At 55.7% G+C, this 27,211-nt stretch overlaps 1 protein-coding gene across 3 annotated transcripts in view; it reads left to right on the top strand.

Annotated features, from left to right (window-relative positions):
- Nucleotides 1-834: 834 nt before the first annotated feature.
- MYO7A (myosin VIIA) overlaps nt 835-27,211 on the top strand; it is an 86,723-nt gene continuing 60,346 nt past the window's right edge. For all 3 annotated transcript variants that reach the window (XM_060018224.1, XM_060018223.1, XM_060018222.1), the window contains exons 1-13: nt 835-945; nt 4,896-5,048; nt 12,078-12,262; nt 12,751-12,872; nt 12,959-13,101; nt 13,375-13,488; nt 14,641-14,794; nt 15,510-15,586; nt 16,121-16,240; nt 16,973-17,115; nt 18,116-18,326; nt 18,848-18,983; nt 22,246-22,352. In XM_060018224.1, coding sequence (XP_059874207.1) covers nt 847-945; nt 4,896-5,048; nt 12,078-12,262; nt 12,751-12,872; nt 12,959-13,101; nt 13,375-13,488; nt 14,641-14,794; nt 15,510-15,586; nt 16,121-16,240; nt 16,973-17,115; nt 18,116-18,326; nt 18,848-18,983; nt 22,246-22,352 — 1,764 coding nt within the window. In that variant the 5' untranslated portion in view covers nt 835-846. The remainder of the gene's footprint in view (nt 946-4,895; nt 5,049-12,077; nt 12,263-12,750; nt 12,873-12,958; nt 13,102-13,374; nt 13,489-14,640; nt 14,795-15,509; nt 15,587-16,120; nt 16,241-16,972; nt 17,116-18,115; nt 18,327-18,847; nt 18,984-22,245; nt 22,353-27,211) is intronic.

Below are 27,211 nucleotides of genomic sequence, written 5' to 3'. Positions count from 1 at the left end.
TCAGTTGTTTGTTTTCTGTCTCCTCCCAAGTAGAATGTGGACTCCATGCTCACTGCTCGATCCCCAGCATTTAGATGCATCAGGGCTTTGTACCCAGTGTGTGCTCAGTACATGCATGTTGAACGCATCAGTGCTGAAAGTGGTTGTTCTAAGTCCATTTTCTGACTCTGGGTTGTAGACTTGGCTTCTGCGAACCCTTACTGAGCGTGTAGTGGGAGCCAGGCCCTTTGCTGAACGCTGCAGGGGACACAAATATAATGGTCCCCTGGCCCCAGATCGGGATGTCCCCACAAGCCAGGAGACAGTGTGGCTGAGAGCGATGCCCACATAGATCATGGGGCCTGGCACAGAGCAGCATCACTGCAGGGAAGTCATAACTGTGACTGTTGACCAAGGAGGTGACAGAGGCTGTTTGAATGTCCTGGGGGTCCGCCTCCTTTAGGACAGAGGGGAAGTGTTTCTGCCTAAACTTCAATGAGTCTGCTGTACATGTGTGGGCTGTAGCGTCCTGGGGAGAGGTCAGGGCTTTGGACAGGCCTGGGCTTGAAGCTGCCCAGCTGTGTGGTGTTGGCTCTTCCCCTCTCTGAGCCTCTGCTTACTCATTATAAATTGGGGACAGTAACAGCTGCCCCAGAGGAGGGATTGATGACACTACATTGTGCCCAGCCCAGGCCCTGGCACCATGGCTTCCACAGTGCCAGTTCCCTTCTCTTCCCTCTTCTGTGGTTGGCACAAGAGCTTCTGGGGGTGGAGGGGTGGGCACAGGACTGCTTGGAAGGAGTACCCGATCCCCCTCCCTGCTCACCTGGCCTGGGCCTCTCTCACCCGCAGGGGGACTATGTCTGGATGGACCTGAGATCCGGGCAGGAGTTTGATGTGCCCATCGGGGCAGTGGTGAAGCTCTGTGACTCTGGGCAGATCCAGGTGGTGGACGATGAAGGCAATGTGAGTAGCCCGTGGCCACCCCGTCCCCAGGCCTTGGGGGGGACCCAGGCTGACAGGTGACCTGCCTCAGGGGGATGGAGGCAGTGCCTGTGCCCCGCTTCTGCCTCTCAGAGCCCCCTGCCCCCATGGAGCTTTCCCCATCACCCCCGTGGGAGGGAGCCTCCCCTTCTGCCCCAGGCTACCTGTTCCAGTTCCACCAGCACTTCAGTCCATTCTGCCTGGTATTAGAAATGTGTGTCTGTGTGGGCATACCGGTGTGTACAGTGGGGCAGGAGGTGGCACCGGACTGGGAGCTCCTCAGGTACAGGGGTGCTTTCGGGTCAGACAGACTGGATTCAAATCCCATCCTGCCCACTTGCCAGCTATGCAACCTTGGCCAAATCTCTTTCCCTCCTGAACCCTCACAGGGTTATTGATTCATATGTGAGATCACACGTGAATACCTCAGAAGAGGGTGAGGGGGTCTGAAAACGCCCGCTCTCGTTCTGTGGGGTTACGGCATCACGCGAATTCACTGTCCACCCCGACGCTGCCCTGGAATTAGTCTAACAGTTGAATGCTTTATCTCTTGTGGCCCTGAAGAAAAGGGCCACAGGAAGTGTAAGTTTAATAGACAGTGAGAGTGGGGCCTTGGGGAGGGAAGAAAAGGTCTTAAGTCAGGGTCCTGCCTTAGAGGAGGTGGCCCTGATGAGGGCCCAGAGGGGAAGCCTGGGAACTCTGGACATGTGTGCGTGTGCATGGCATGTGTGTATGCGGCAGGGACACATGTACAGCCTAGTGGGGACATGGAGGACCAGAGAGATTAGGTTCCACCGTAACCTGGGTTGTGCCTGACGCTGTGGCCGGCGCTGGGGGCACAGAGACAGTCCCCATCTTAGCCTCTTAGTTTGATGGGGGTGGAAGAGGGTGCAGTGACTTGGAGAAGAAGGCTCTGTTGAGCGCCAGGGGAGGGCTCAGGACGCTGGAGGCCTGGTACTGAACGTGGAGGAGGCAGGGACATCACTGCTATCCCTGCAGCCCCCGGGGATACCCGCCTTGGGGTTTGCAAAGCCCTTTGACCGAAGTTCTATCTTCAGGTCCTCACAGTGTCTGTGAAAGGCAGGGAGGACAGCAACTGTTACCCCAAGGGGAAACTGGAGTCCAGAGAGGGACCCTCAGGACGAGTCACCCAGCTAGTGAATGATGGTGCTGGGGTCAGGACCCGGGACCTCTGGGTTTTGTGTGGGCGTTTCCTCTCCCAGCATCTCAGTGGCAGCTTAGAGCTCAGGTTCTGTTAACCACACTTTCGTCCCCTGAGCTTTTAGAAATGGAGTGCCTGCAACGTCATTCCAGAGGCTCCAGTTCCAGGGCCTTCTAGGAAGCCCCTGTGAGGTTGCAGCCTCAGAAGGGGGACACGGATTTGGCTGGAGCACACACAGGCCCACAAGCTAGCCTGGACCCCCAGGGGTGGGGCCCAGGGACTCTGCCTGCAGGCTTGAGTTTCATCTGGGTCATGTTGCATGTCAGATGGTGTCCCATAACTGTGTCACCGGATCCCAGAGGTCCCCTCCCACTTGCCCCCTGAGAACGGGGGCTGCAGAGGGGGGAGGGATGTGGCTGGCTGGCTGGGGGCAGGTTAGGGGGCTGGGTTTGCTTCAGTGGCATTGGACCCCTAGCGGCTTCTGGCCTCCCCTTTCACCAGCCTTTCCTACTCCCATCCCTCCCCCTACCCCACCTCCAGGCCATCATCTATGACCCCTCTGTCTGCCCACAGACTCCCTCAGCTTGAGGGCAGGGACCAGGTGAATCACATCTGGTTCCCCAGAGCACAACAAAAGGTCTCCCAGAGAAGGTCCTCTGTAAAGACTTGCTGAATGAATGAAAGGTCATGGTTCCGTCCTCACTGGAGTCCTAAGGCTCTGCTTTTGTCCAAGCTGTTCTCATTGGCAGATGTACCCTTCCTTCCCTTCCTCTACAGAGCACGTGGTCCTTGCCTCTCTGAGCTCAGTGCCAGGCCAGCTCTTTCCCAAATGTGCCCCCAGGCCCTAGAATTGGCCATGTTCCCTCTCTGTCTCTCGCTGGTATGCCTTCAGGGCCAGGCCTCAGTTTCTGCCCTGGTTACACTTTGGTCTGTGCTGTAGGTGTCTGTGGACGTTGACCTGAGCGCTGCTGACCTCAGCCGGGTGACCTTCCATGCAGGAAAGGGGCGGGGAAAGGCTCAGCTCTGCCATCTAACTGAGCACGCCACTTTACCTCTCCAATGTGACTCCTCACTGTAAGACGGGACTGGTAATTCCATGATGAGATGTTAAGAGAAACAAATGAGAACATACATCTCTTTTGCAACAAAAACTGGAAAACATTAAAGTGATAATACGCAGCACTGGTTGAGCAATTATCAGGCACCAGCGCTTTTTAGACCTGGCAGGAGTGAAACAGAGGTTGGCCATTATTGTATCAATTAACCCTCCCAACATCTCCAAGAAAAAGGGATTGTTAATCTCATTCCCATTTCACAGATGAGGTTGTAGAGGTTCAGGAAAGCAATGTGATGTGCACAGGGCTACAGGTCTTGCAGTGGCTGAGCCACCTCTTAACTCTGTGCGGAAGTGTCTTGGGGAGGAATTATGGGACCAGAGGCTGGGGTCGAGCGGGGAAGGCAGACAGCCTGCCCAACGTCCTCTCCCCTCTGGCCCACTCCAGGGCTTAGGACCGAGTCAGGGAAAGGGAATTTTCCAATTGGATCAGCTTTTATCAAGAAATAGGGTGGGAGAGAGGAATGTTCCACACGGGATTGGAAAGTCGGCAGGTTCTTTGATCTCACCACCAGGCGCATTCACGTCAGGGCTGTCTGAGGCCCTGACCTGGAATGTAATGCCCTGGCCCAGGAGATGCCGTGAAATGCCAGGGAAACTGGAGTCATGAGCAATCGCTGGCCTGCCCCTCACCTCTCTGAGGGCCGTGGTCCTCTGATCCTATTTTCTCATGTGATGTGAGGGGGCTGGAATAGGGGACTTCTGGGGTCTCTCCATGACTAGGACTGTGCTTTTAATTCAGACTGGTTCCTAGTAGTCCCCAGCCGGCCATCTGTCTCATCGGGGATCCCCTGCCACGTCATTTGTGCCTGGCCCCTATATGAGGCACTGTGAACCAGGCGTATAGCAGACATGGAACCAGCCTTGGGGAAAATGGAGGGGTCAGGGCCAGAACTGCGCTCCGACAGTGGCAGTGACCATTGCCTTGCAATGGGAGACCTAGGGTATGTGGGAGCCCAGAGGAGGCACCGACCCCAGCCTGGGGAACCAGTCAGCTTTCTGCCTGGTCCTGAGGCTCCCAGGGTTCCGGCATTTGGGAACAAGGAGGGGGCCCCAGAGGGCTTTGACTCAGGTTGTAGCCACAGTGCAGAGCACAGGAGAGATTCTCACTTCTCTGAGAAGCTGGGGCTGTGAGTAGAGGGTGCTGGAGACCACCTGGGGGAGGTCAGAGGAAACCACGGCTTCACAAACTTGTTGAAAGAACAAAGGCTATGGCCCAGATGTGCAACCATCTGCCCCCCGTGGCAGCAGGAAATACTGCACTATCTGAATAATTCTTGTGCCTTTGTTTATCGGAGTTTGGATTTGAAGCCAAGTCTGTCTAACTCCAGTGATTACACTTTCCACTCCATCCTGTAAGGTGACTGGAGAGACTAATCCCCTTTATGACAACCATGAGGTAGGCCAAAATCCCTGCCATGCCCACCTCTTAGGTCTGCAGAGAGAATCCCCTAAGAGGAGGAAGAGTGGTCCATGAAGGGTAGGGGTGGGCGCTAACGTCCTCATAGATGTTAGAAATGATAGTGTTTGGCCGCAGGAGAGGCCCTTATGGGGTCGCAGGTACCCGGGGTTCCCGTCCCTCCCGGGACTGTTCTCTAGCAAAGTGCAGCCAGGAGGACGCAACTAGCTTACGTTAGCCACTGTGCCTCCCCGCAGGAACACTGGATCTCCCCGCAGAATGCCAGGCACATCAAGCCCATGCACCCCACGTCAGTCCACGGCGTGGAGGACATGATCCGCTTGGGGGACCTCAACGAAGCTGGCATCCTGCGCAACCTGCTCATTAGATACCGAGACCATCTCATCTACGTGAGTGCCGCCCCGCCTGCCAGCAGCCCCGCCCACTTTCAGTCCCTCTGACTTGCAGCCAGCCCTGCCCAGCCTCTGCAGCTGGCCACTGGGGACCAGGGACTCAGCCCATGCCCACAGCCGCTCGGGTCTGTGGCTCATCCTCTCTTTTGGGCTGTGGCTTGTGTGGTCTGTGATTGGAGAATGGGGAGGTTTTTTTCCAGGGGTTCATGTGCCTCCGTAGGGCTGAAACCGCCGGGAGGCCAGACCAGGGAGGGGACGGTGACAGGCTCAGTGCTTTGCCCAGAGATGGGGGATCTGCTGCTCTCCCTGGGTTTGCTGTGGGGTCAGGACCTGCCACGGGTCCTCAGAGTCAAGAGGGGATGGGTTGGAAGTCTGTGTCCTCTTGAAGGGGATGGAGGCTGGACATGCTCCTTGATCCCCCAAACCCTTGAAATTAGAACCAGTCATACACCCCCCCCCCCACACTTCCCCACCTTGAAACTCAAGAGGACAAATAAAGAGCATCTCACTCAGCCAGGAGTGAGCTGATCCCAAGAGGTGAGCTGAGAGACCATGAGAACAAGAAGGGCCCATCAGGATCATTTAGTCTAGAGATTCTCACGCTTTCTGGCCTCAGGAATGCTGTATGTTCTTAAAAATTATTGCAGACCTCAAAGAGCTTTTGTTTATGTGGGTTGTATCTATTGATATTTAACATATTAGAAATTTAACTGAGACATTTAAAAGTAACCACAAAAAATCCATTACAGGATAATGTATTTTTATGAAAAATAACTATATTTGCCAACATAAAACAATTAGTAAGAAGAGGGGCATTGTTTTACATTTTCTTCAAATATTTTTAGTATCTGACTCAATAGAAGACAACCCGATTCCTGCTTCACATCCAGACTGATGTGACATTGTGTTGACTGAAGTGTGTGAAGAAAATCTGGCCTCACAGATATGGAGGTGGAGAAGACAAGACCTTATGGACTTCCTGAAAGGGTCTCTGGGACCCTCAGGGGTCTTTGGACCACACTCTGAGAACTGCTGACCTAGTCCCATTTTACAGACAGGGAAACTTAGGCTCTATAAGGCTTAGCCAGGCCCAGAGCTGTGTGCCCAAGCAGCTCAGGGGTGAAGGAAGCTGTGGGTGTACAACAAGGAGAGAGCAGGAGGGAGCCCCCTGAGCCAGGTCCCCAGGCTGGGCACGCTCAGGGGAGGTGTGGGGTGATAAGTGCCTGAGAGGGGTGCGGAGCTGGTTCCGCAGAGTCTGTAGGAGTGAGGTCTCGCTCCCAGGTCACCTCCTGGCCGCTGGTGGAGATGGCGTTCAGGAAGGGACACTTCATGAACAGAAGGCCTGAGGCAGGACGGTGCCGAGTGAGTGATTTGCCAGGACTGTGAAGGGGAGCCAGGGAGACAGAGCTGGGAGAGTCTGAGGGAACCTGAGGAAGCACAACAAGGAACTCTCGGGCCCTCAGAAGTCCTGGAATTGTGGTGCCTCAGCTGCTCGGGAGGCCCCCTGCCAGCCTCCCCACTCTGGGTCCTTCTGTAGCTTTCAGCTCCCAAGAAGAGGCTGTGCTTGGGCCCTTGACGTACGTTGATTGCATTGGCACAGCAAGCAGCTTTCTCAGGGAGACCCTTAGTACCGACAAAGCCCCTCTCACTCCTTTCCTCACCCAGGGGGCAGGGCACAATGGCACCTCCAGATGTGAGCAGTGTCACCTAGACAATGGCGGGGGGGAGCTAGGACTTGAGCCCAGGCCAGAGATATCCCATGGGACCCACTGGTGTCTGCACCCCAGTTCTTGGCGGCTCCCTCCTCCCTCCTCTCTCTGGACAGCAGGTGGACACAGGATGGTCCAGGGGCTCTCCATGGCCACCCACCCAGGCCTGGGTGGAGTCTGACACTTGGGTCTGGAGGTGAGTGGGAGCCTACCTACTTGCCTGCCCAGGGAGGCCACTGCAGAGCTGACGTCCTGAATCTCCTTTCGGGGGTGAGCTTCACAGGCGGGAGCTGAGTGAGGTGGGAGTTGTTTCCACCAGGGACCCCGCGGACAATGTCTAAGAATAATTCAGAGGCATGTAGTTCGTTATTTTGCGCGTAGTTTAGTGATTTTGCCGGCAAACTGGTTCTTTGTAAGTGAGGGAGTCGGTTGGTAGACTGAATCAAAGAACAAAGGCAAACACAGGATTCAAAAGGGAGAGAGGAGGAAAAAACTTCAGACAGTCCGAGATCAGTGAATCTTGTTTGTGAAGTTTTGAGGGTAGACTGGCAGCCGGCAGAGAAATCAGCCTGAACATTAGGCCTTACCTAGGTTGACTGTGGGATCAAAGAAAAGAATTCTAGAGTTTTGTGGATTCTCCAGAGAACGCTGGGATCTGCACCGTTTGCCTCATTAGAAGTTTCACTAGTAGCCTTTCTGACTGATTTTTGGGTGAGGGTGGGAGGGCACGGGGGTGGAGCCCACACGAGGTGTCTGAGCTGTCTTTCTCCTTCAGAGACTCATGGCTGGAAGTCAAGTCGTGGCGCCTGGAAGGTGCCCAGCTTGGATAGTCTGTGGGCCTGAGATGCTGGGTGTCTGTTGGTCTGGGGAGCCGTGCTCCACAATTGTAGGGCTCAAGAGTCAGCTCAAATGACTCTCTGACTCTATGATTCTGTGACTGGGTGCGTGAAGTAGGATTAGAGCAGGGCTTTGAAGAAGCAGCCAGGCCATTGTCCCGCCCAGAAACCATACCTGTCCCTAACCATGGCAACCCCTGGTCACTTCATGGCTTGGGTTACCCTGGGCACACCCCCACACGCCCAGGATTTCCTCAGATTACCACGGCCACTCACAGCCTTTGGCCCGGAGGACGCTCTGTCCCTGACTGTCTGCCCAGGGCTTGCCTGCTCCAGCTGGCCTGGCCCCAGGTGTGTGAGGGACAGCACCCCAGGGCCGTAAGTCAGCCCGAGGCACCCTACATGGAGCAGAGCCTTCAGAGGACACCTAGCAACCTCTCGCTGGGTGGTCCCAGAGGCCAGGGGTCGTCCCTGGGTCTTGCGGGCAACAGGTGGCAGGGCTGATGCTAAACATGGGCTGGAGCCCTGGTCTGGGGGCTGGGGGGCCTGGATCCAGGTCTTGACAGGTTGCCTTTAGGGAGTCCCCACCCATTTCTGGTCTCAGCTGTCCCTTTGGCACAATGGGGTGGGTGCCTCTGTGACACTGGGAAGGTGTATGTGTCTAAGATGTATGTCTTGGTCTCCATGGTCTGCTAAGGGAGAGGCCCCAGGGCTAGCAGGCCCGGAGGCTTCCTGGAGGAGGTGGATTCCTACCATATCTCCTGGGGTGTGTCTCTGGCCCAGGAGAGGCTCCTTGAACTCCACCTGGGGACTTGGGGGCCCCTAGGGACCTGTGTGCTATGTCCTTGTCTTGGGAATAATCCTTATCTCTTCCCTACTCCAGCCCATGGGCCCACAGGGCAGGCTTTATTACTGGAGAAGAGGCCTGTGCTGGGTAGTTGGACATTAACTCTCTGCTGACCATGAACCCTTGGAGAGACAGAGCCAGAGGGCCTCAGGGAGCAGTGCCTAGAACCTCAGGGGACGGACGGGTGCTAAGGCCCAGAGAAAGGCAGGATGGGCCTGGGTCTCATTGTCAGCAGTGACCAAGCCCCTCACTTCTCTTACCTCCCCCACCGCCAGCTCCGCAGTCTCACAGGTGAATTCCTGGGATCTGGGGGAGCCCAGGTGGGGAGGCGAGAGCTGGGGTTCTGGTGCCAGGGTCCCTCCTTCATCCCACTCCCTGCTTATCTGCTGTGTAACCTTGGCAAGCCCCGCCCCTTCTCAGAGGCTCAGTTCTCCCATCTGAGAAGGGGCGTCATGACTACATCTCACAGGGGCCTTCTGACAATACAGAGAGAGCTGGCCTGGAAGCTGCAAGTCCTGCGCCCGACAGGGATCTTCCTGGCAGGTGGTGTGTCCTTGTTCTGCTGGGCCGGGTCCTCTCGCTGAAGGAAAAGGCTTCGTTTTTATTATTTAGTTTGAAATGGGTACATGTGCTACAGATTGGAAAATATTCCTTCTGCCACAGAGATGACCGCTGCTCCTCACTTCTTATCTATCCTCTAAGAGAAAGACTATATATATATGATATATATGATATTAAATTTTATATATATATATAATTAAAAATTTTTTTCTACACAAATGATAGCATTTCTCCTCACACCTGTGTGCTTTTTCCACTAGCCCCAGCCCGGGCCATCCTTCCTGTCAGCGTAGGCAGGCCCGCCGCAGTGTTGCTGACAGGCCTGTCCCCCCAGCTCCTTTTCTTGCTGTTTCCTGTGGACAGCAGTGAATTTCTTCTTCATCCATTAATTTAGTGACTCATTCGTTCACTTGCCAAACATTTGCTGAGTGTGTCTTACGCACCATGCACAGTATTGGGCCCCAGGTAGAGAGAGGAGTGAGGCTGGGGGGCAGAGGCCTTGAACCAGAATTATGGAGGAGTCGGGGGCCAAGTGAAGGGGACCATGGAGGCTGTGATGGGTCACACAGGAGGGCGCCTGGCTTCCTGCGGGGGGAGCGCTCATCTCCGTTTGGACCTGAAGGATGAACAGGCATTAGCTGGGTGAGGGGGCAGGGGATGGAGTTTGGTGCTTTTAACAGAAGGTTTAATATGGAGGGAGCCTCTGGCTGTGGGATGCAGATAACGAGGGCCAGGGCTCAGAGGTCTGTGGGCAGGGGAAGGATACTGACTTTGTCCTGAGGCCATGGGGAATCTCCTGAGGGTTTTCAGGAGGAGGATGACACAGTCAGATTTTCAGAGCTGACTCTGGTTCCCAGTGGAGGACAGATTGTAGGGGCCAGTGTGGAAGCTGGGAGCCCAGAGGGGAGGCGCCTGGCCGGGGAGGTGGCCGTGCCCATGGAGTGAAGTGCATTGTTATGAAGGAGAGGGAGGCCTCCCGGCATCCCGCCCTGGTGAAGGTCCGCCCTGGTGAAGGTCCGTGGTGAAGGTCGGCAGTGAAGGTCGGCCGTGAAGGTTGGTGATGGTGCAGTTGGCCGAGCCGGGAGGCAGAGGAGGAGCAGGGTTGAGGGGAGAGTGAGCTCCCATCTGGACAGGCTGGTGGACGTCAAGTGGGGGAGGAGGCTGAGGGGTCTAGCGCTCAGGAGGGCCCTCTGGGCTGTGGGCAGAGTAGACAGGGCCATGGGAGCTGTGAGGGGGAGAAGAGGGTCCAGGCCGAGCCCCTGGAAGGCTGCTTGTGGCATCTCAGCGTTCCCTTTGCCCTGTGCTTGGTCTGTCCTCAGGGCCACCTCAGTCTGGCTCTGACTCCCCCCGTCGATCGGTTCATTGGGTCTGAAATAGTGTCTCTGCCTCCTGCATCTGTAGCTGCTCTTCGTTCGCCCCAGCTGCCAGGGTGACCTTTTCCCAGCAATCCTCCCAAGTGTCCTGTCCTTTTATGCCTCTGTGCTTGATCCCCACTGACGAGCCCTCCACTCCCCCGTCCCCCCCCCCCCCACCGCCCCAATCTCAAGGAATCCGTGTGTTCGGTGCAAGCTGCCAGGGCCCCAGGCTCTCCCTCCCTGCCACCCAGCGTGTGGCTGTCAGCCTCCCCACGTGCCTCAGGGAAGGGTTCTTGAATGACAGCACGGAGCCTAGCTGGCCCGAGGCCAGGTCGTTGAGCATCGCTTTGTTAGGGAAGTATTCAGAAGAAAGGAAGGGAGCATTTGTGGACAGCTGACTCTATACCAGACACCTGTCAAAGGTTGTGCCCTTTGGTCTCTATGACAGCCCTGGGAGGTGGGTGTTAACCATCTCCCTTTTACAGATGAGCAAACTGAAGCTTAGAGAAGCAAAGTGATCTGCCAAAGGGATGTTCCTTGTGGCTGTCTCTCCTACCTGGTTACCAGAGTCTAGCTGGTAGGAAGAGCCAGGGGGAGAGGAGAGTCCACTGGGGCCCAAAAGGACAATGTCTGGCAGGAGAGAAGCCTGGGTCTGGGGCGCTCACCCAGGGCAGCTTTGCATGGCCACACCTGCCCCCGGGGTGGGCACTTGCCCTGGCATGCAGTGCTGGCAGCAGCGCCTTCCCTGCACGGCCACCTTGGGCCAAGGCTGCTAGGGTGTGACTGGGGCTCTGGTATGGTGCACTGGGCCCTGGGTGGGAGGGGATGGGCAGGGCTGTCGCCTCCCCTGCACAGTCACGTCTTTCTTCAACCCCTCTGGGCCCAGATGTCAATAGATCCGTCACCATTTATAAGCTGGGCCTGACCTTTTTGAGTTGGAGTGGGGAGAGGTGGGGAGGGAGGGAGAAGTAACCCCTGAGGGCCTCCCTGTGTCCTGGTGGCAGGAGGGCCAGGCCTTGTATCCCCTGTGTAGCAGGGCCCACAGCAGGAAATTTTGCATGTAGGTGCCCTAGCAGAGGAGCCCGAGGAGAGAAAGCCCCCAGAAGGCTCTCTGAGGTGTGTCTGGCCTGCGTGTCCCCACTGCCTGGGATGGCTGGAGGCACTCTGTCCCCCACAGCACAGGGGCAGTGCTGCAGAGACTGGGGCCCACCCAGCCCCTTTAGCTCTTTATGGCTTCATTCCACTCCCCCCTCACCAACCCAACTCCTCCACTCTGGGAAGGTCCAGTTTGTGAATTTTGCTCTGAAGGTTTGGGATGCAGGGTTTGGAGGCAAAGGTGGGGGCCAGCATTTGAGAATTACCTGCAGTGTGCTATAAATTTTAAAGTCCACCATCTTCTTTCATAAAGTTATATTATGCCCATTTTACGGATAAAGATAAGGAAATTGAGGCTTTAAGACCCGCCTTCCCTCCCTCCCCACTTCCTCCCTCCTTTCATCAAATGTCTCTGAGCACCTACTGTGAGCCCGACCCAATGCTAATCTGAAGGCCCCACCCCCAGCTCATAGGGAGGTAGGATTCTGACCCCAGATCCATGGGACTCCAAAGCCAGTGCTGTCCCTTCCAGAGGGACGGAGCAGGGCAGAGCCTGAGAGCTTTCTAGAGTCAGAGCCTCCCACGTGGGAAGGAGTGAGCTCCCTGTTCCTTGTTGCCCACAGACCTACACGGGCTCCATCCTGGTGGCTGTGAACCCCTACCAGCTGCTCTCTATCTACTCGCCAGAACACATCCGCCAGTACACCAACAAGAAGATTGGGGAGATGCCCCCACATATCTTTGCCATTGCTGACAATTGCTACTTCAACATGAAGCGCAACAGCCGTGACCAGTGCTGTATCATCAGGTGGGCGGCCCAGGACCAGCATGGAGCCCCAGGCTTGGCCCCTAGAACTCCTGCTCTGTGCTCCCGCTAATGCCTCCTAATATAGAGAATCACCTCCCCTTGCCCAGGCCTTATACCTCTATTAATGCTACCAAAGCGCATGTTAACTGTTGAGACCAACCTTGTTTACTGCTGGCTCCTGTTAAATTATGGTCAGTTGCAACCTTAGGCTCCTGTTCTCTCTTGGGCAGAGGGTAAAACAACAAAGCATTGATCGAGCATCTAGTTCGTGCCATGCTGTGTGGCAGTATGGGTGGAGGAGTGTGTGTGTCTGAATAAGGGGAAAGAAGGTGACCTTTAGCTGTGGCAGGGCACTGAGCTCCTTTCGCCTTCCCCAGACCTGGAAGGTCCGTAGTGTCAGCCCATTTTACAGATAGGGAGCTGGTTGGAGGGGGGGCCGTAGTTTAGGGCAGTAACAGGTCTTGCCTCTGCCTGGGGCTCCTCTGCAGTGGGGAGTCTGGGGCAGGGAAGACGGAGAGCACAAAGCTGATCCTGCAGTTCCTGGCGGCCATCAGTGGGCAGCACTCGTGGATCGAGCAGCAGGTGCTGGAAGCCACCCCCATCCTGGAAGGTAGGGCCGGGCTCTCAGGGCGGGGCTGGGGGGCTGGGGGGCGACTGACACTGACCGTGACCCATGAACGTCTGCCCACCCTGCAGCATTTGGGAACGCCAAGACCATTCGCAACGACAACTCAAGCCGCTTCGGGAAGTACATCGACATCCACTTCAACAAGCGGGGCGCCATCGAGGGCGCCAGGATCGAGCAGTACCTGCTGGAGAAGTCACGTGTCTGTCGCCAGGTGGGCCCGAGCCCCTGGGCAGAGCTGCAGCTGCGCGGGAGCCCCAGCCGCAGGGGAGTGTGGGGTGCACACCGTCTGCATGGCCTTGGTTGTCCCTGTGTTGCAGTTCGCTTGCCTCAGTGCCTGAAATCCCAGCAGGAAACCCACCCACGGGGACTTTTTCATGAAAGGCGCTTGTTAACATAGTACTGTTTACAGTCTGCTTGTCTGTCTGGCTCCGCATGGCCTCCTCCCGCCCTCCCATCCCCCAACACCTTGTGCTCCCATTTTCAGGCCCCCGATGAAAGGAATTACCACGTGTTCTACTGCATGCTGGAAGGCATGAGTGAGGAACAGAAGAGGAAGCTGGGCCTGGGCCAGGCCACAGACTATAACTACTTGGCCATGGTGAGGCCCAGGTGGGGCACCCGGGGAGGGGGACACCGTCCCAGCCCCTCCGCAGCTCCAGGCCTGGTGGGTAGGAACTTCTCTGTGGGCTTCCTTCCATCCTCTGACTGGCCCCAGCCCACCATAAGGCCTGTTCCCCACGTGGGCACACACCTGCTTGTACACACATCTAGACGAATTATCACCACAGACACACACATGCCTAAATGTGTACACGTCCCAGCCCCAGGGACGCAAAGACACACACACGCCCACGAGTACGCGCACCCGGCCCTGTCTGCACACGTGGGAGGTGATACGTTATTCTTTGAGGACGTGGAGACTGGGACCTCTGCCAGGGCCCCCAGGATTGTAGGGTACAGCCTGCTGTGGCTTCAGCCCCGGGGGCTTACTGGTTGCAGGGCCCTGTTGCCAGCCTCTTGTTGTCTGGACATAAGGGAAAAGTGGGCCTGAGGCCATTGCTGCCACTCAGCGCCAGTGGTGGGCCATGCACACAGCAGGCTGGACTGGGGGGAGCCCATGCCGGGTTGTCTGGACCTGAGGTGGGCCAGCCACGTGGACACAAGTGTGGGCCACGGCAGCTGAGGGATGTGGGACAACCAAGGGGTGTGTGTGTATGTCTGTGTATTGTAGGTGTGGCAGGCCTTTCTGGGCACTTCCGTTAGCTGGCTGGCACACTTGGATACACACACACACGTGCACACACGGGTCTCATAGGCACACACAATGGGGCAGACCCCAGGCGATGCCCTGCCTGTCTGTAGTTACCACCTCCCGCCTTCTACCCCAGGCTGCACCTTGTGAGGGGTTCAGGTTCCTGAGGGTGGATGTCCGTGGGGGGAGAGGGGTCAGGTAAGGCCTTGGTGCTGTGACTTGCCAGGCGGGGTGACGGGGGCAGGCCTGGCATCAGTGACCCGGCTCCTCTCACTCATGGGAAGAAGGGGCATCCATGCTCCCCAGATGTGGGCAATGTATTCCTGAGAAGGCCAGCCAGGAGCTTTCTAGACTTCCTGGAGGAGTCATAGGTGAAGTCAGTGCTCAGAAACCCAGGCTGGCCTGGCCAGGCAGAGGGCCCTTCAGCCCAGGCACTGTGGGTACCTGTGGCCTCCCCGACACCCTTCTACTCCCCACTCTCCCACCCACTCCCACCAGGGTAACTGCATAACCTGTGAGGGCCGCGAGGACAGCCAGGAATATGCCAACATCCGCTCGGCCATGAAGGTGCTCATGTTCACAGACACGGAGAACTGGGAGATCTCAAAGCTCCTGGCCGCCATCCTACACCTGGGCAACCTGAAGTATGAGGGTGAGTGACTGAACAGCCATCTTCAGAAAGGAAGGCAGGCTAGAAAAGGGAACACGTTCACTCATCTGACACTCCAGCGATGTGCCAGGCTGGGAGGAGGTCCTCTGAGACAGGCACCAAGTCCACTCTGCTCTTGCCCTGGTGTCCAGCATGGCCCCAGGACAGAGTAAGAGCTCTGGGAATGTTTGCTCAGTATGAATGAATGATCCCAGCTCTAAGGAGCTCACAGTCTAGTGAGTCTTGAAAGACTAAGAGACGTGGAGAAAGCACGCACCAGGCAGAAGGAAGAGCCTGTGCAAAGGTCCTGAGGCCTGAGAGAGCAGGGCACATTTGGTGAAGGGCAGATGGTATCAGGCACAGAGCTAGACAAGTTCTCCAAGCCTGTCTCAGGAGCCCCTGATTGCTCTGGGGGTCTGGAGTGAGGGTCATGGGAGAGGGGGCCGTGACTGCCAGTGTCCGCTACGTGGATGTCAGGCATGGAGACAGTTGCTGGGCATACGTGCTCCCTACCCTCCTGGTGCCCATGGCTCACGGTGACAACATTCGTCAAACTGATATTAACCCAGAAAAGCATTTAGTCATGGTGCTGATGCCCTCTGTGGGCAGGGCAGTCCCCCTGAGACTCGAGACAAGAGCCGCCTTGTCCTGCTAGACTGTCCCTTTCCCCCCACGCCCCCCCCCCTTGCCTGACGCTGCGCCCTGGTGCTGCTGACAGACCGTACGTTTGAAAACCTGGATGCCTGCGAGGTCCTCTTCTCCCCATCCCTGGCCACAGCCGCGTCTCTGCTCGAGGTCAGTGAGAGCTTTCTGTCCCCTCGCCTGCTTCTCCTTCTCCCAGAGGAGCAGTTTTGACTTCAGGCTCAGGGAGCTGGGGCCCTCTGCTTGGAGAGTTCTAGAAGTTCGACGTCGAGAACCGGTTGTGTGCAGGATCTGTGTTGGGCACGGGTCCCAGAGGAGGAGTGGGGACCTAGCACGGCTGCCCCTGGGGAGGGTGTGGAGCATGGGGGGCCCTGAGAAGGTCAGTCAGTCTTGTAGTAAAGATTTACTAGACTCTGCCTCGAGTTGGAAAACTGGTATAAATAAAGCCAGAGTCAAAGCCGGTGCCGGAGGGACAGGGGACATGCTGGGGGGATGGGAGGGGGCTGTCGAGGAGAGAGCAGTTCCTTCTCAGCCGCCCTTGGGTGGGTTTGATGACTGGGGAGGATATGGCCGTGGAGGGCAGAGTCTGAGTCAGGCCTGGTGGAAGGCGGGAGGGGTTCTAGGTGTGATGGAGGGAGGGGCAGGCTGGCGGGCGGCTGAGTGGGTGCCTGGATGTTGCCCCACTAGGTGAACCCCCCAAACCTGATGAGCTGCCTGACCAGCCGCACCCTCATCACCCGCGGGGAGACGGTGTCCACCCCGCTCAGCAGGGAGCAAGCGCTGGACGTGAGAGACGCCTTCGTCAAGGTGGAGTGGCTGCCGGCTCTCCCCGGCCCACGGGAGGTGGGGTTGTTCACGGACAGGAGCCGAGGAGTCCACAGAGCTGGAAGGACGTCTGGGCCCTGACCCCGGTCTGCCCTTGGGTCCGGCTCCAGCCACTGGCGCTCTCTGGGGCTTGGGCAAGAGCCTGCCTTCCCCGGAGCCTCATTCGTCTGTCCCACAAGGGGTGGGAGCTGTGCTCTTCAGCGGCCCCAACAGCTCTGGTGCCCTGAGGCCCTCCACACCTGGCCTGCTTCATGCTGAATCATAACCTTTGGTCACTCGGTCTGCTGTGCTATTCCCAGCCCAGGGGATACCCTCTCTGATCTCTCCAACGAGGACCGCCGAAGAGGGGCTGGGTCGGGTGGAGAAGCCCCCCAGTCCTGCCATTTTGTCATCCATCGAGCCCCTCCGCTGTGCCAGGCCCTGTGCTGGGCTCTGGGACCCTCGTGATAATCAGAGCTGAAGGGGAGACAGAGATGGTTGGGAGAGATGGGAGCCCAAACTGCGTGAGGTCAGGAGAAGTTTCTTGGTGGAGCTGACGTCCCCACAGAGCTTTGAAGGACAGGCAGGAATTGTTCTGGCAGGAGAGGGTGAAGCTTGGGGGTTTCGTGCTGCAGGAAGGGGCTGGAGCGAGGCCACCGAGGCCCAGGAGCCTGGCCGGTCCTCCTGCGAGGCTGTGGCTGCACCCGTGGCTTACGTGGCTGCCTCTGCCCGCAGGGGATCTACGGGCGGCTCTTCGTGTGGATTGTGGACAAGATCAACGCGGCAATTTACAAACCTCCCTCCCAGGAAGTGAATAACTCTCGACGGTCCATCGGCCTCCTGGACATCTTTGGGTTCGAGAACTTTGCCGTGAACAGGTACCACGTGGGCTGTGTCCTGTGGGAATTTTCTTCTGCAACATGGACTTCAGTGTCAAATCTCTCCCTTTAAACTACATTTAGCTGGCCCCAAGCACACTCTGCCAGGCTGTTGGAAAATTTGACTCCAGACACCCTCTGGGGCCCTTTCCCCTTCTTCCCTGTCCCCTCCAGTCCCTGGGTCAGCTGAGGCCAGCTGGGGTGGTGGAGCGAAGGCTCTTACACCATCACAGACACTCTAGTCCCCGCTGCCCATCAGTCCAGTGTCCAAGCTCCAAGGTGCCGCAAAGCAGGTGAGGCGGGGCCTGAGCCAAGCTTGAGATGGGGTGTTGGCCATAGCTGGTGTCCCACTTGGGGGCTGTGTGAGGAGCAGATCGATGGAGCAGGCCCAGGTGGACACTGGAGCTGGAGGCAGCCAGCCCTGCCCCACTTTTTAGCTGTGTGACCCCAGGCAAGTCACTTCAATTCCTGTAATGTTCAGATGTCTCAAAGCCCTCCACACCACCAAAACACTCACATTGAACACATGAAGCGTCTGTCACCTGGGAGAGCACTGAGTTGGTGGCGCAGAGATGTCACTGTCAAGGCCCTTCTTGCCCAATCTCGCGAGCCCGCTTCCCATGTCTGCTGACTCTTTGGAGCTCTCTTTGAGGCCCCTCCCCAGCGCCTTGGCTCTTCCTCTCCCAGGTGCTCTGCCAGGGGTGTGGTGCCCATCCACCAGCCCTCTCTCAGGGCCTGGTCATGCAGGGAAGAGAGCTCCAGCCTTAACTCTCCTTCCGACTCACTGAGTGACCTTGGGCAAGTGCTGTGCCCTCTCTGGGCCTCCGTGTCCTCTTCGGTAATGGAGGGGGTTGGACTTGCAATGCTGGTTCACCTCAGAGATTGGAAGTCCCAGGGGCACACTGCACACCAAGCTGGGGCCGGCCCCTGAGCGGCAAGGCAGGGCCTGAACATCGCCCTGCCTCCCGCTGCCCGCTGTGCCCTGCACCCCTCCCTGCAGCTTCGAGCAGCTGTGCATCAACTTCGCCAATGAGCACCTGCAGCAGTTCTTCGTGCGGCACGTGTTCAAGCTAGAACAGGAGGAGTATGACCTGGAGAGCATCGACTGGCTGCACATCGAGTTCACAGACAACCAGGACGCCCTGGACATGATCGCTAACAAGCCCATGAACATCATTTCCCTCATCGATGAGGAGAGCAAGTTCCCCAAGGTGGGCCTGCAGCGGAGCGGGGCAGACACGTCCCTTCCACACTCTGAGCCTCCGCTTTCCTCATCTGTGGAATGGGACTCATGATACGCGCCTCTCAGAGCAGCTTTGGGGCTGGTTCAAGTGCGCTCATCTGACATTTGGGAATTATCTACGGTCCAGTGGGTCCTGGACCAAACTATGAAGATCTAAGCATGCAGCTGGTGCAGAATAGGTGCTCCAGACACAGAACATGTCTTGGAGTGGGGGAGGGGCTGCTCTCATGATTTTAATCATGGAAAATAGATTTTCTAAGCTGGAATGTACTTTCAAGGTTGTGTAATTCCAATTCACCCGCTTAACAGATGGGGAAATGGAGGCCCAGAGAGCTCCTGTGTGGGGAATAAATAAAGGGAGGGAAGCTGTTGGGAAAAACAGAAGAGGGGGTGAAAAGACAGGGGGCAGGAAAGGCAGTAGGGCCTGGTAGAGAGTGGGACGACGGGGAGGAGTGGGTGGGCTTGACAGCTGCCGCTTGGTTCCCACAGGGCACAGACACCACCATGTTGCATAAACTGAACTCCCAGCACAAGCTCAACTCGAACTACATTCCCCCCAAGAACAACCACGAGACCCAGTTTGGTATCAACCACTTTGCAGGCGTTGTTTACTATGAGAGTCAAGGTACAGGTGGGCCCTCCGGGGCTGGCTGTCTCTCTTTGCTTGTGTCCCCTCCCTTCCTTCCCCTTGTCCAGCCCAGGACAGAGACCAGGGCCCTGGAATACAAAGAGGGAAGGGATGTTAGGAAGCACTGGGCTCAGTGCTTCTTTTTTAGGGATTTAAAAAAAATTGTGGTAAAATATATGTAATATGAAATTTACCATTTTAACAATTTTTAAGTCTACAGTTCAGTGGCCTTAAGTATGTTCACAATATTGTACAACCACCACCACTCTCCAGAGCTTCTTCATCACCCCAAATAGAAGCTCTGTACCCACTAAACAATAACTCTCCATCCTCCCCCCACCCACTAGTGCCTGATAACCTCTATTCTACTTTCTGTCTCTATGTATCTGACTATTCTAAGTACATCATATAAGCGGAAACATACACTATCTCACCTTCTGTGTCTGGCTTATTTCACTTAGCATAATGCCCTCAGGGTTCATCCGTGTTGCAGCATGTGTCAGAATTTTCTTCCTTTTCATGACTGAATAATATTCCATTGTGTGTGTGTGTGTGTGTGTGTGTGTGTGTGTGTGTGTGTGTGTACACCACATTTTATTTATCCATTCATCTGTCGGTGGACATTTGGGTTGTTTCCACCTTTTGGCTGTTGTGACAGTGCTGACACGAACATGGGTGTATATCTATCTTTTTGAGTCCCTGCTTTCAATTCTTCGGGTGGGCTCAATGTTCTTTTGCACATATGGGGAAACTGAGTCTCAGAAGGGGCAGTTAATGTTTTTTTTAGATCACATGGCCTATTGGCTGCAAAGCCAGGCCTAGAACTAGCCCCGTTACTCACCAAAACTCTTTGAGCAGCAAGACCAAGTTTGGTCTTTGAAGGAGATGTATCTTCTTTTCTCCTGGGAGATACAATTGGGCTCATTTTAAAGCTAGAAGTGAGGAAGACGGTCAGAAAACGGTCAAGTTTTCCCCACTTGGAATTCCTACAGGGTCTGTCAAAAGCGGGCAGACTGCCCTTGCCAACCTCAGTCCTCACACCCTGGTGCAAAGGGCTGGCCCTGAATGGGCATCAGCTGTGGGATGTGTCTGCCCTCCCGCCTTCAGTCCCAAAGTGTCCCAGCCACAGCCAAAGCCAGTGAAATTTCAAACGAACAAGCAAAGAGCCACTGCTTTCATACTTCCTTGTTGAGTTGGTCCAGGAGGCAGAGAGCAAGCCATGTGGCAATTATGCAATCAGAAGGCTGCTCAGCCCTCATTAGGGTGTGAGATCCGCCCCACCTGTTAGAAAGAAGAAACCCAATGTTAAGTTTGAAGGAGTGTTGAACAAACAAATAGATCTGTTGTTTGGAGTAAGAGAGGGTTTTTTTTTTTTAGTGCAGTCCAACCAATGTTCACTGAGCATCTATTATGTCCTAGGCTTCATGATGTGGCTGAGGAGACGAAAATGAAAATTGAGCAAACTCTACACAGTTATAAAATTATAGAATATTATTAGATCTGGAGGAAACATACGGCTCATCTACTTTTAGGGATTTGGAAACTGAGGCCCCGAGAGGGAAATGACTTGCCTAAGGTCACTAATCAGTTTTGAGCTACTTTAAACAATTGTGTCAGCATTTTCTGTGTACAGAGCACTGTTTCAATTCAGTAAATTTTATTTATGACATGTGTGGTGCTAGGTGATCCAAAAAGAAGCTAGAGCTTATGGGTGCCTCATGCTCATTCAACAGATAAGGAAGCTGAGGCCCAGAAGGGGACCTCCCTAGGGTCCCGTAGTGAGTCTGTCATAGAGCTTTAATTAGGACCCTACAATTCCATCCCAACTTCAGAGCCCCCCTTCCAGTACTGAGTGCCACCTGCAGCTCACCCTTCCCCAGATGCCAGGTGGGCAGCTCCGCACTGGGTCTCTGTGCCATCTGCCAGCCAGGGCAGCCTGAGTCCTGGGGGAAAAGGGTGCTGCTTCTCTGCAGGGTTCCTCCTCCTCGGGCATCCCTAGCCCTTGGGCTCCTCATCTTCATCCCCGCGCTAGCAAGGTCCCCCATTAACCAGTTCCTAAGTCCTCAGGCCCTGGTAATGGTAGCCTGCTTTGGAGTCTCTGGTGCAGGGGAGCCCCCCTGGGCTGGTGCCAGGGCTCCTGTGCTCAGGTCTTAACTCTGCCCGTGGCTTGCTGTGTGCAGTTAGACAATTTGCTTAGCTTCTCTGAACATCAATTTCTTCCCTTGTGAGAGCGGGGAAGATAGTCTCCACCTGTCCTGCATATACAGGGGGAGTTGTAAGCATTCCAGCTGTGAAGCCACTACCCAAACACAAGGTATTTTAAATGCATTCCTTTACTATTAGCTGGTACCAGATGAACTTGTGTTCTCTCCCAGGGCACACACTTAACAAGGGCTTTTGACACCTTTGTCACTGAACTTGGGTCCTTGGACTTTTTAATCAATAGAAATTGGTAAGAAGCCAGACGAGAAATTCAGGCAAACTTTACAGGGGCTCGTGCTGCTTTAGCACGAGGGAGTGAGAACAAGAAACAGGTGCCTTTGCTCACTCCCTGAGCGGGGTGGGGGGGGGGGCGGGCTGGTTCCTTAAATGAGGTGAGGGCGGTGGCGGATTGGTGGGCCGGGCTGGGGGTGGGGCGGCTTACGTGGTCAGCTCAGCCTGTTGGTGGTGCTGTGTGCTGGGGTCACGGGCAGTTCCCTGCTTTTGCTCCCAGCAGCTCAGGAATGGCAGTTGGTTTGTGGCCTTTTTGTATCTTATTGTTCACAATTGCTGGTACCGCACAGGCGTGTGGTTATTTTTAGTCCCTAAGTTTCTTTGTATTTTGTTGCTGGAGGAGACGTTTGTCCAGGTGCGAGCACTCCGGTAGAGGGTCCCAGGTTCCAGCCTATCTCCCCTTCGTCCAAAAGACTGAAGCTGGCATTTCAGGGGTTGCGGTGGTTGAGCTGGCAAGGTGCCCCGCTCCCTCCCGGGGCCTGAGACTTCCTGCCCTCCGCTTTGGCCAGGCCGGGAAGAGGTGAGCTGTGAGGCTGGGGAGACGAGTTCCAGTGCTGGCTCTGCCCCTCGCTCTCTCTGGGACCGTGGGCAAGCTACTGTCCTCTACAGGCCCCAGGGTCCCCAGCTGTAAAGTGGATGTGGTTGAACTAGGTGGCTTTCGAGGGTCTTCCTGGACCAGGCGTTGTGGCTTCGGGGAAGGGGTGAGTCTTGTCAGGGGGAGGCTGCCGGAGCTGGCGAGGTGTGACTGCTCTTTGCCGCCACCCAGGCTTCCTGGAGAAGAACCGGGACACCCTGCACGGAGACATCATCCAGCTGGTCCACTCCTCCAGGAACAAGTTCATCAAGCAGATCTTCCAGGCTGACGTCGCCATGGTAATGTCGGGGTGTGGTTTGCATTGGGCAGGAAGGGCCCCCAGAAGCCAGGCCGGTATCTAGATGCCCCCTTGTCTAGTGGCTTCAGCTGAGCTCCTCTGGCCATAGAGCAGGGGTGGTGCTTTGCTGTGGTTCCGGGAGGGGCTGGAGGGCCTCCAAGGTCCTCCTATCGGGTCCTCTTGTTCTAATGAGGTAGAGTGGGTGGGGTGCAAGGCCCAGAGAAGGATCACGTGGGAGGCTGCGGAGCAGAGCTTGGTCAGGACTCGGTTTTCCATGGGGGGGGGCCCCTCCCCCGCCCCAACCTCCAGCAGCTAACAGGGAGCACGGGCAAAGAGGGGACGTCCAGCCTCGAGGACGCGGACGGGTGTGGGTGTTCAGAGAAATGGGCCCAAACGGCATATTTGCACCAGCCCTGGGCCCCAAACTGGGCGGGGCGGGGGAGAATTTCCCACCCTCGACATTTCTTTGGCCCTAGCGTGTTAGCCTGGACTCTGTAGTGGGCTCAAGTCACATTCAAATCCCAACTCCACCACCTTCTCAATGGGTGGGCTTGTTTCTTGCAGGATTTATATGCTTTTTTATCTCATATTTTCCTCCTGTCCCATGGCTTCCTGGAGAGTGCATGGAGGGGCTCAAGGTGGGGGCAGAGCCGCTGCCCCCTCAGTGCCTGTCCTGCTGCCTGTGTTGCCCCCAGCCTCCCAGAAGCCCAGACCACTGCCCTGAGGGTTGTCCTCTCTCCCTGGTGGATTTTGCTCCCTGTTTTCTGACCCGCCACGTTCTCCTTGCCCCCCACCCCATCTCGCCGTGCACTGTGGTTCCTGTTGTAGTTTCTCTGTGGTTATTCATCGGGCACTCTCCGCCAGTCAGCGGCTTCTGCGAAGGTAAAAGACCCCAGCCCGGGGCCGGAGGATGGCGGGAGAGGCCTCAGCAGCCCTTGGGGCTGGGCTGTGTCCTCAGCCCCTGAGGCACTGAGGCTTGGGGAAAGGGCCCTTTTTTCTTTATTGTTTTGGAGTGTGCGTTTTTGTGGAGTGGTTTGTGGAGTGCTTTGATTTTTGTTTTCTGAGTTGTGTGGACTTCAGGCATCTCAGTTTCTTAAAGGAGGAAACTGAGCCCTAGAAAAAGAGGTGTGAGACCTGCCCAGTGTATCGGGGCAGGGCTGGGACTCGAACCCTTCTCTCCCAAGTTCTCTGCCTCCACGGAGTCTCTTGGAGGTATCAAGGCCTGCTCCTTCCATCAGGCCCTACTAAGGGTTTCTACGTCCATGACTCAGTCAGATCCTCTGATTAACCTTGTAGATCAGGAGAGACAGGTGGTAGTATTTTCTGAATTTTGCAGATGGGGGACTGAAGCTCAGAGATAGAGTGTGGTTCACTCCCAGTCACAGCATCTGGGGGAGCTGGGACTAGAAGCCACTCCCTGCCCCCTGAGCTCCTTAGGCCCTGGAACACCATCCCTGGTGTGTCCTGACCACCAGCTGCAGGTCGTGCGTGGCTCCCAAGGCTCTTTGGGCCCCAAAGATGCTGGGTACCCTTAGCAGCAGCATAGCTCTGGCGTCCCTTCGCCTCCCTTTTCTCTTCTCAGCCCTCAGTTTCCTCTCTGCCTGATGCTGACATCCTCTCACACTCGCTCTTGACGCTGGGTCCCCTTCCTTCCTGCATGTCTGGCATCCCCCTGCTGCCTGGTGCCTGCAGAGTTCTGGCACAAATCACAAACCCACTGGTAGTGCAGGGCCCCCAGCACATCAAGAGCAGGGAGGTCGTCTGGAAGGAGGCCTCTGTCCTCTGCCCACAGTCGGCCCCAGGCCAACACTGGCCCAGCCGGTTGATGGGATGAACGTAGGGCCACCACCAGAGAGGGGCCCAGGCGCCTGGAGCTCCAGCACCGGCAGTCCCCAACGTGAAGCCCACAAACTGCCGGTCACAGTGTTGGTGACACGGGTGTGGCTCTGGACTCTCCCCCACTCTCTCCTGTCCTTCTGTAGACGCCAGCCCAGCCCCTACCAGGCCTACCCACTCGTCCTGGTCTTGGGCAGTCCCGGAAGACACTGAACCCATCTTTTCCTCCTACTTCTCTTTCCCAAGCCGTAGAGGCATGTGAGGACCTCTCCATGATGTTTCCTGTTCTAAGCCCCCTTCCCTGAACTCTGGGAATAGAACCCACTTGCTGAGGAACCGTGGAGAGGTCCAAGTGTGAGACTGTGGGGTGTCCAGAAGCAGCCTGCTCCCGAGGGAGTTTTTGGAGCACAGAATGAGAACATGGCAGTGACAGATTTGATACCAATTACATCTACTCTTCTGGCCCACTTAGGTATCCTCGTGAGTAATTACTATTGCCCCTACCTTACAGGTAAAGTAACTGGGGCCCAGAGAGGCCAAGGTCTTTGCTAGAAGTCACACAGCTGGTGACACACAGGGATTGGTTCCAGGTCTGTCTCAGGGAGGTGCAGGGACTTGGCCAAGGTCATGTACAAGTGAGGGCTACAGTGAGGCTTTCTTGTCCCTGCTCCTTTTCACTGTACTGTGCTATCTGCAAGCTTTGCCTCAAGGAAAGAAAAAATACTTTGTAACTGTTGGAAACATGATAGCTCTGTTAAAGGAACAAGGAAATGGGCTTGGTGAAGTGTGGATGCTGAGTCAGTTTATTGGATGACAGCGTACCAGCCGCAGCGTTCTCCTTAGGATGAGGGCCCACGTCCTTCCGGTGATCTGACCTGTGTCCTGCGCAGGACCCCAGCCCCTGAATTTCTACTCTTTTGACTCTTGTGTCTGCCTCCTCAGGGCGCCCCGGGCAGCCCCACCCCAATCATTGCCACTGGAGGGAGCAGCAGAGCGGGGCGGCTCTTCCAGGGCGTGAACACCACCCCACCCCCAACCCCAGGCACATGACCCAGGCGCCCTGAGTCCACAGGACGCTGGTTCACTCCTTATGCAGGTGGCTTCTCCTGACAGTGACTTCCCAGCCCCGATCACATCCTGCTCGGGTGCCTGTGCCTCACGTCCCCTCCGAGGCATCATTTAACGCTGACCTTTGGACTTCTCACTTCTGCCTTTACCCCGTCCCTAGTTATCTGCAAATTATCCCAGAAAACAACAAATGTCGGAAAAGACGACCTTTCCCCTCAATGAAATAAAACCAAATCAGAAACCAGGTGGCCAGGGAAGTGAGAGCAGATCCTGGGATCATAGGACCCATTCACTCATTCCTTCTTTCCATCACAAATACCTACTGAATGCCTGTTATATGTCAGACATTGTCATATGTGCTGGGGACACAGTAGTGAACAAAACAGAAAGAAACCTCTGTCCTCGTGGAGGTTGTGCTCTAGCAGAAGGAGGAAATAGTTAATAAGCAAATAAATAAGTGTATTACATAATTTTAGATGGTGACTTATGAGATGGGGAAAAATGAAGGCGGGAAGGGTGCTGGTGGGGGGGCTTTGCAGTTTTGAATAGGGGATCAGGAGAGGGCTTACTGAGAGGTTGGTGAGGAAGTGAAGAAGCCAGCCACATGCTTTCTGGAGGAAAAGCATCGCAGGGAGAGGGAACAGCAAATGCAAAACCCTAAGGCGCTTTTTAAGCCCCAACCTGCCCTGGGAAGAGCATGGAGGCAGGGGTGGCTGGAAGGGAGGGAATAAAGTGGTGGAGAGGCTGGAGGTAACTGGGACCAGGTCCTGTGGGGTGGGTTCTTACAAGGGACCTTGGCATTCATGCTGAGTGAACTGGGGAGCCACTGAGGATTTTGAGCTGGTTGGGGGAGGGGAGACATGACTGGATTTGTGTTCTAACAGCCTCACTCACTATCGCTGTGTCGATAGTGGAGTGGAGGGCGGTGTGGAGAGTGGGCAACAGAAACAGGGAGACCGGTTTGGAGGTTGTTGCAATAACGAGAGAGCCATGCAGGCTGACAGTGGAGGAAGTGGTAAGAAGGGGTCAGATTCTGGGTCCATTTTGGAGGTAGAGCCAATAAGATTTGCTGACATATTGGATATGAGAGAGGAGGAGTTGGGAATGGTTCCCAGATCTGTGGCTTGAGCAGTGGGACAATTTCTCGGAGTTCAGCACCACTTCAGTTCAGCCAGGTGTTGTTGATTGTTGCTGTTGCTGGGCCCTGGGGCACAGCAGTAAACTAGGCAGACCCGCCTGTTCTCACGGGGCTCACAGCTCAGCAGGGAAGACAGAAAGTGGTTCCATAGGCTGATCGAAACCGAAGAAGGGTGTGTCCTATGTGTGTGTGTGTTGTTTGTGTGTATTGTGCATGTGTGCATGCTGTGTGTGCGGGTGTGCTCTGTGTGTGTATTTCTGTGTATGTGGTGTGTGTGTGTGTGTTTTGTGTGTGTGTCTGGTGTGTGTGCCGTGTGTATTTGTGGGTGGCGTGTGTGTATATGTGTGTCTGTGTACATTTGTGTGTTATGTGTCTGTGTGTCTATGTGTGCTGTGTGTTTCTGTGTGTGTGCACACACGTGCTCCTGGCAAGGCCTCTAATGCAGGCTGTGTACAGCCCACCCTGGACAGCTTCCCCCCCAACTGGGGGTCACCCGGTGCTGCTGCCGGATCAGGTTCTGGGGCAGACTTGGGGGCTGAAGACCTGACATTCACCCTACCCCAGTGCAGATACTCCTCAGCTTCTCTTGGCAAAATCCTAGAATATGTTCCAGATAATACTAAAACAGAAAACATGGCAAATTTCAGAAGAGCAAGCATTTGCTGTTTCTTGGCAAGTTTCATTTCATTCCGGGGGCGTGTGGTCTAACTTCAGAAGGGGTTAAATGCCTCTCCCTCCCCCCATATCTCACACGTTGACATCTGCATCCTTGGCTTTTGGTGCTACAGGATATCAGATAAAATGATGACTCATTTAAA

This window comes from Delphinus delphis, chromosome 8, assembly GCF_949987515.2.
Source record: "Delphinus delphis chromosome 8, mDelDel1.2, whole genome shotgun sequence".
NCBI classification, from domain to species: domain Eukaryota; kingdom Metazoa; phylum Chordata; class Mammalia; order Artiodactyla; family Delphinidae; genus Delphinus; species Delphinus delphis.
Note: the sequence above shows the minus strand (reverse complement) of the source record. Positions and strands in the feature narration are given on the sequence as shown.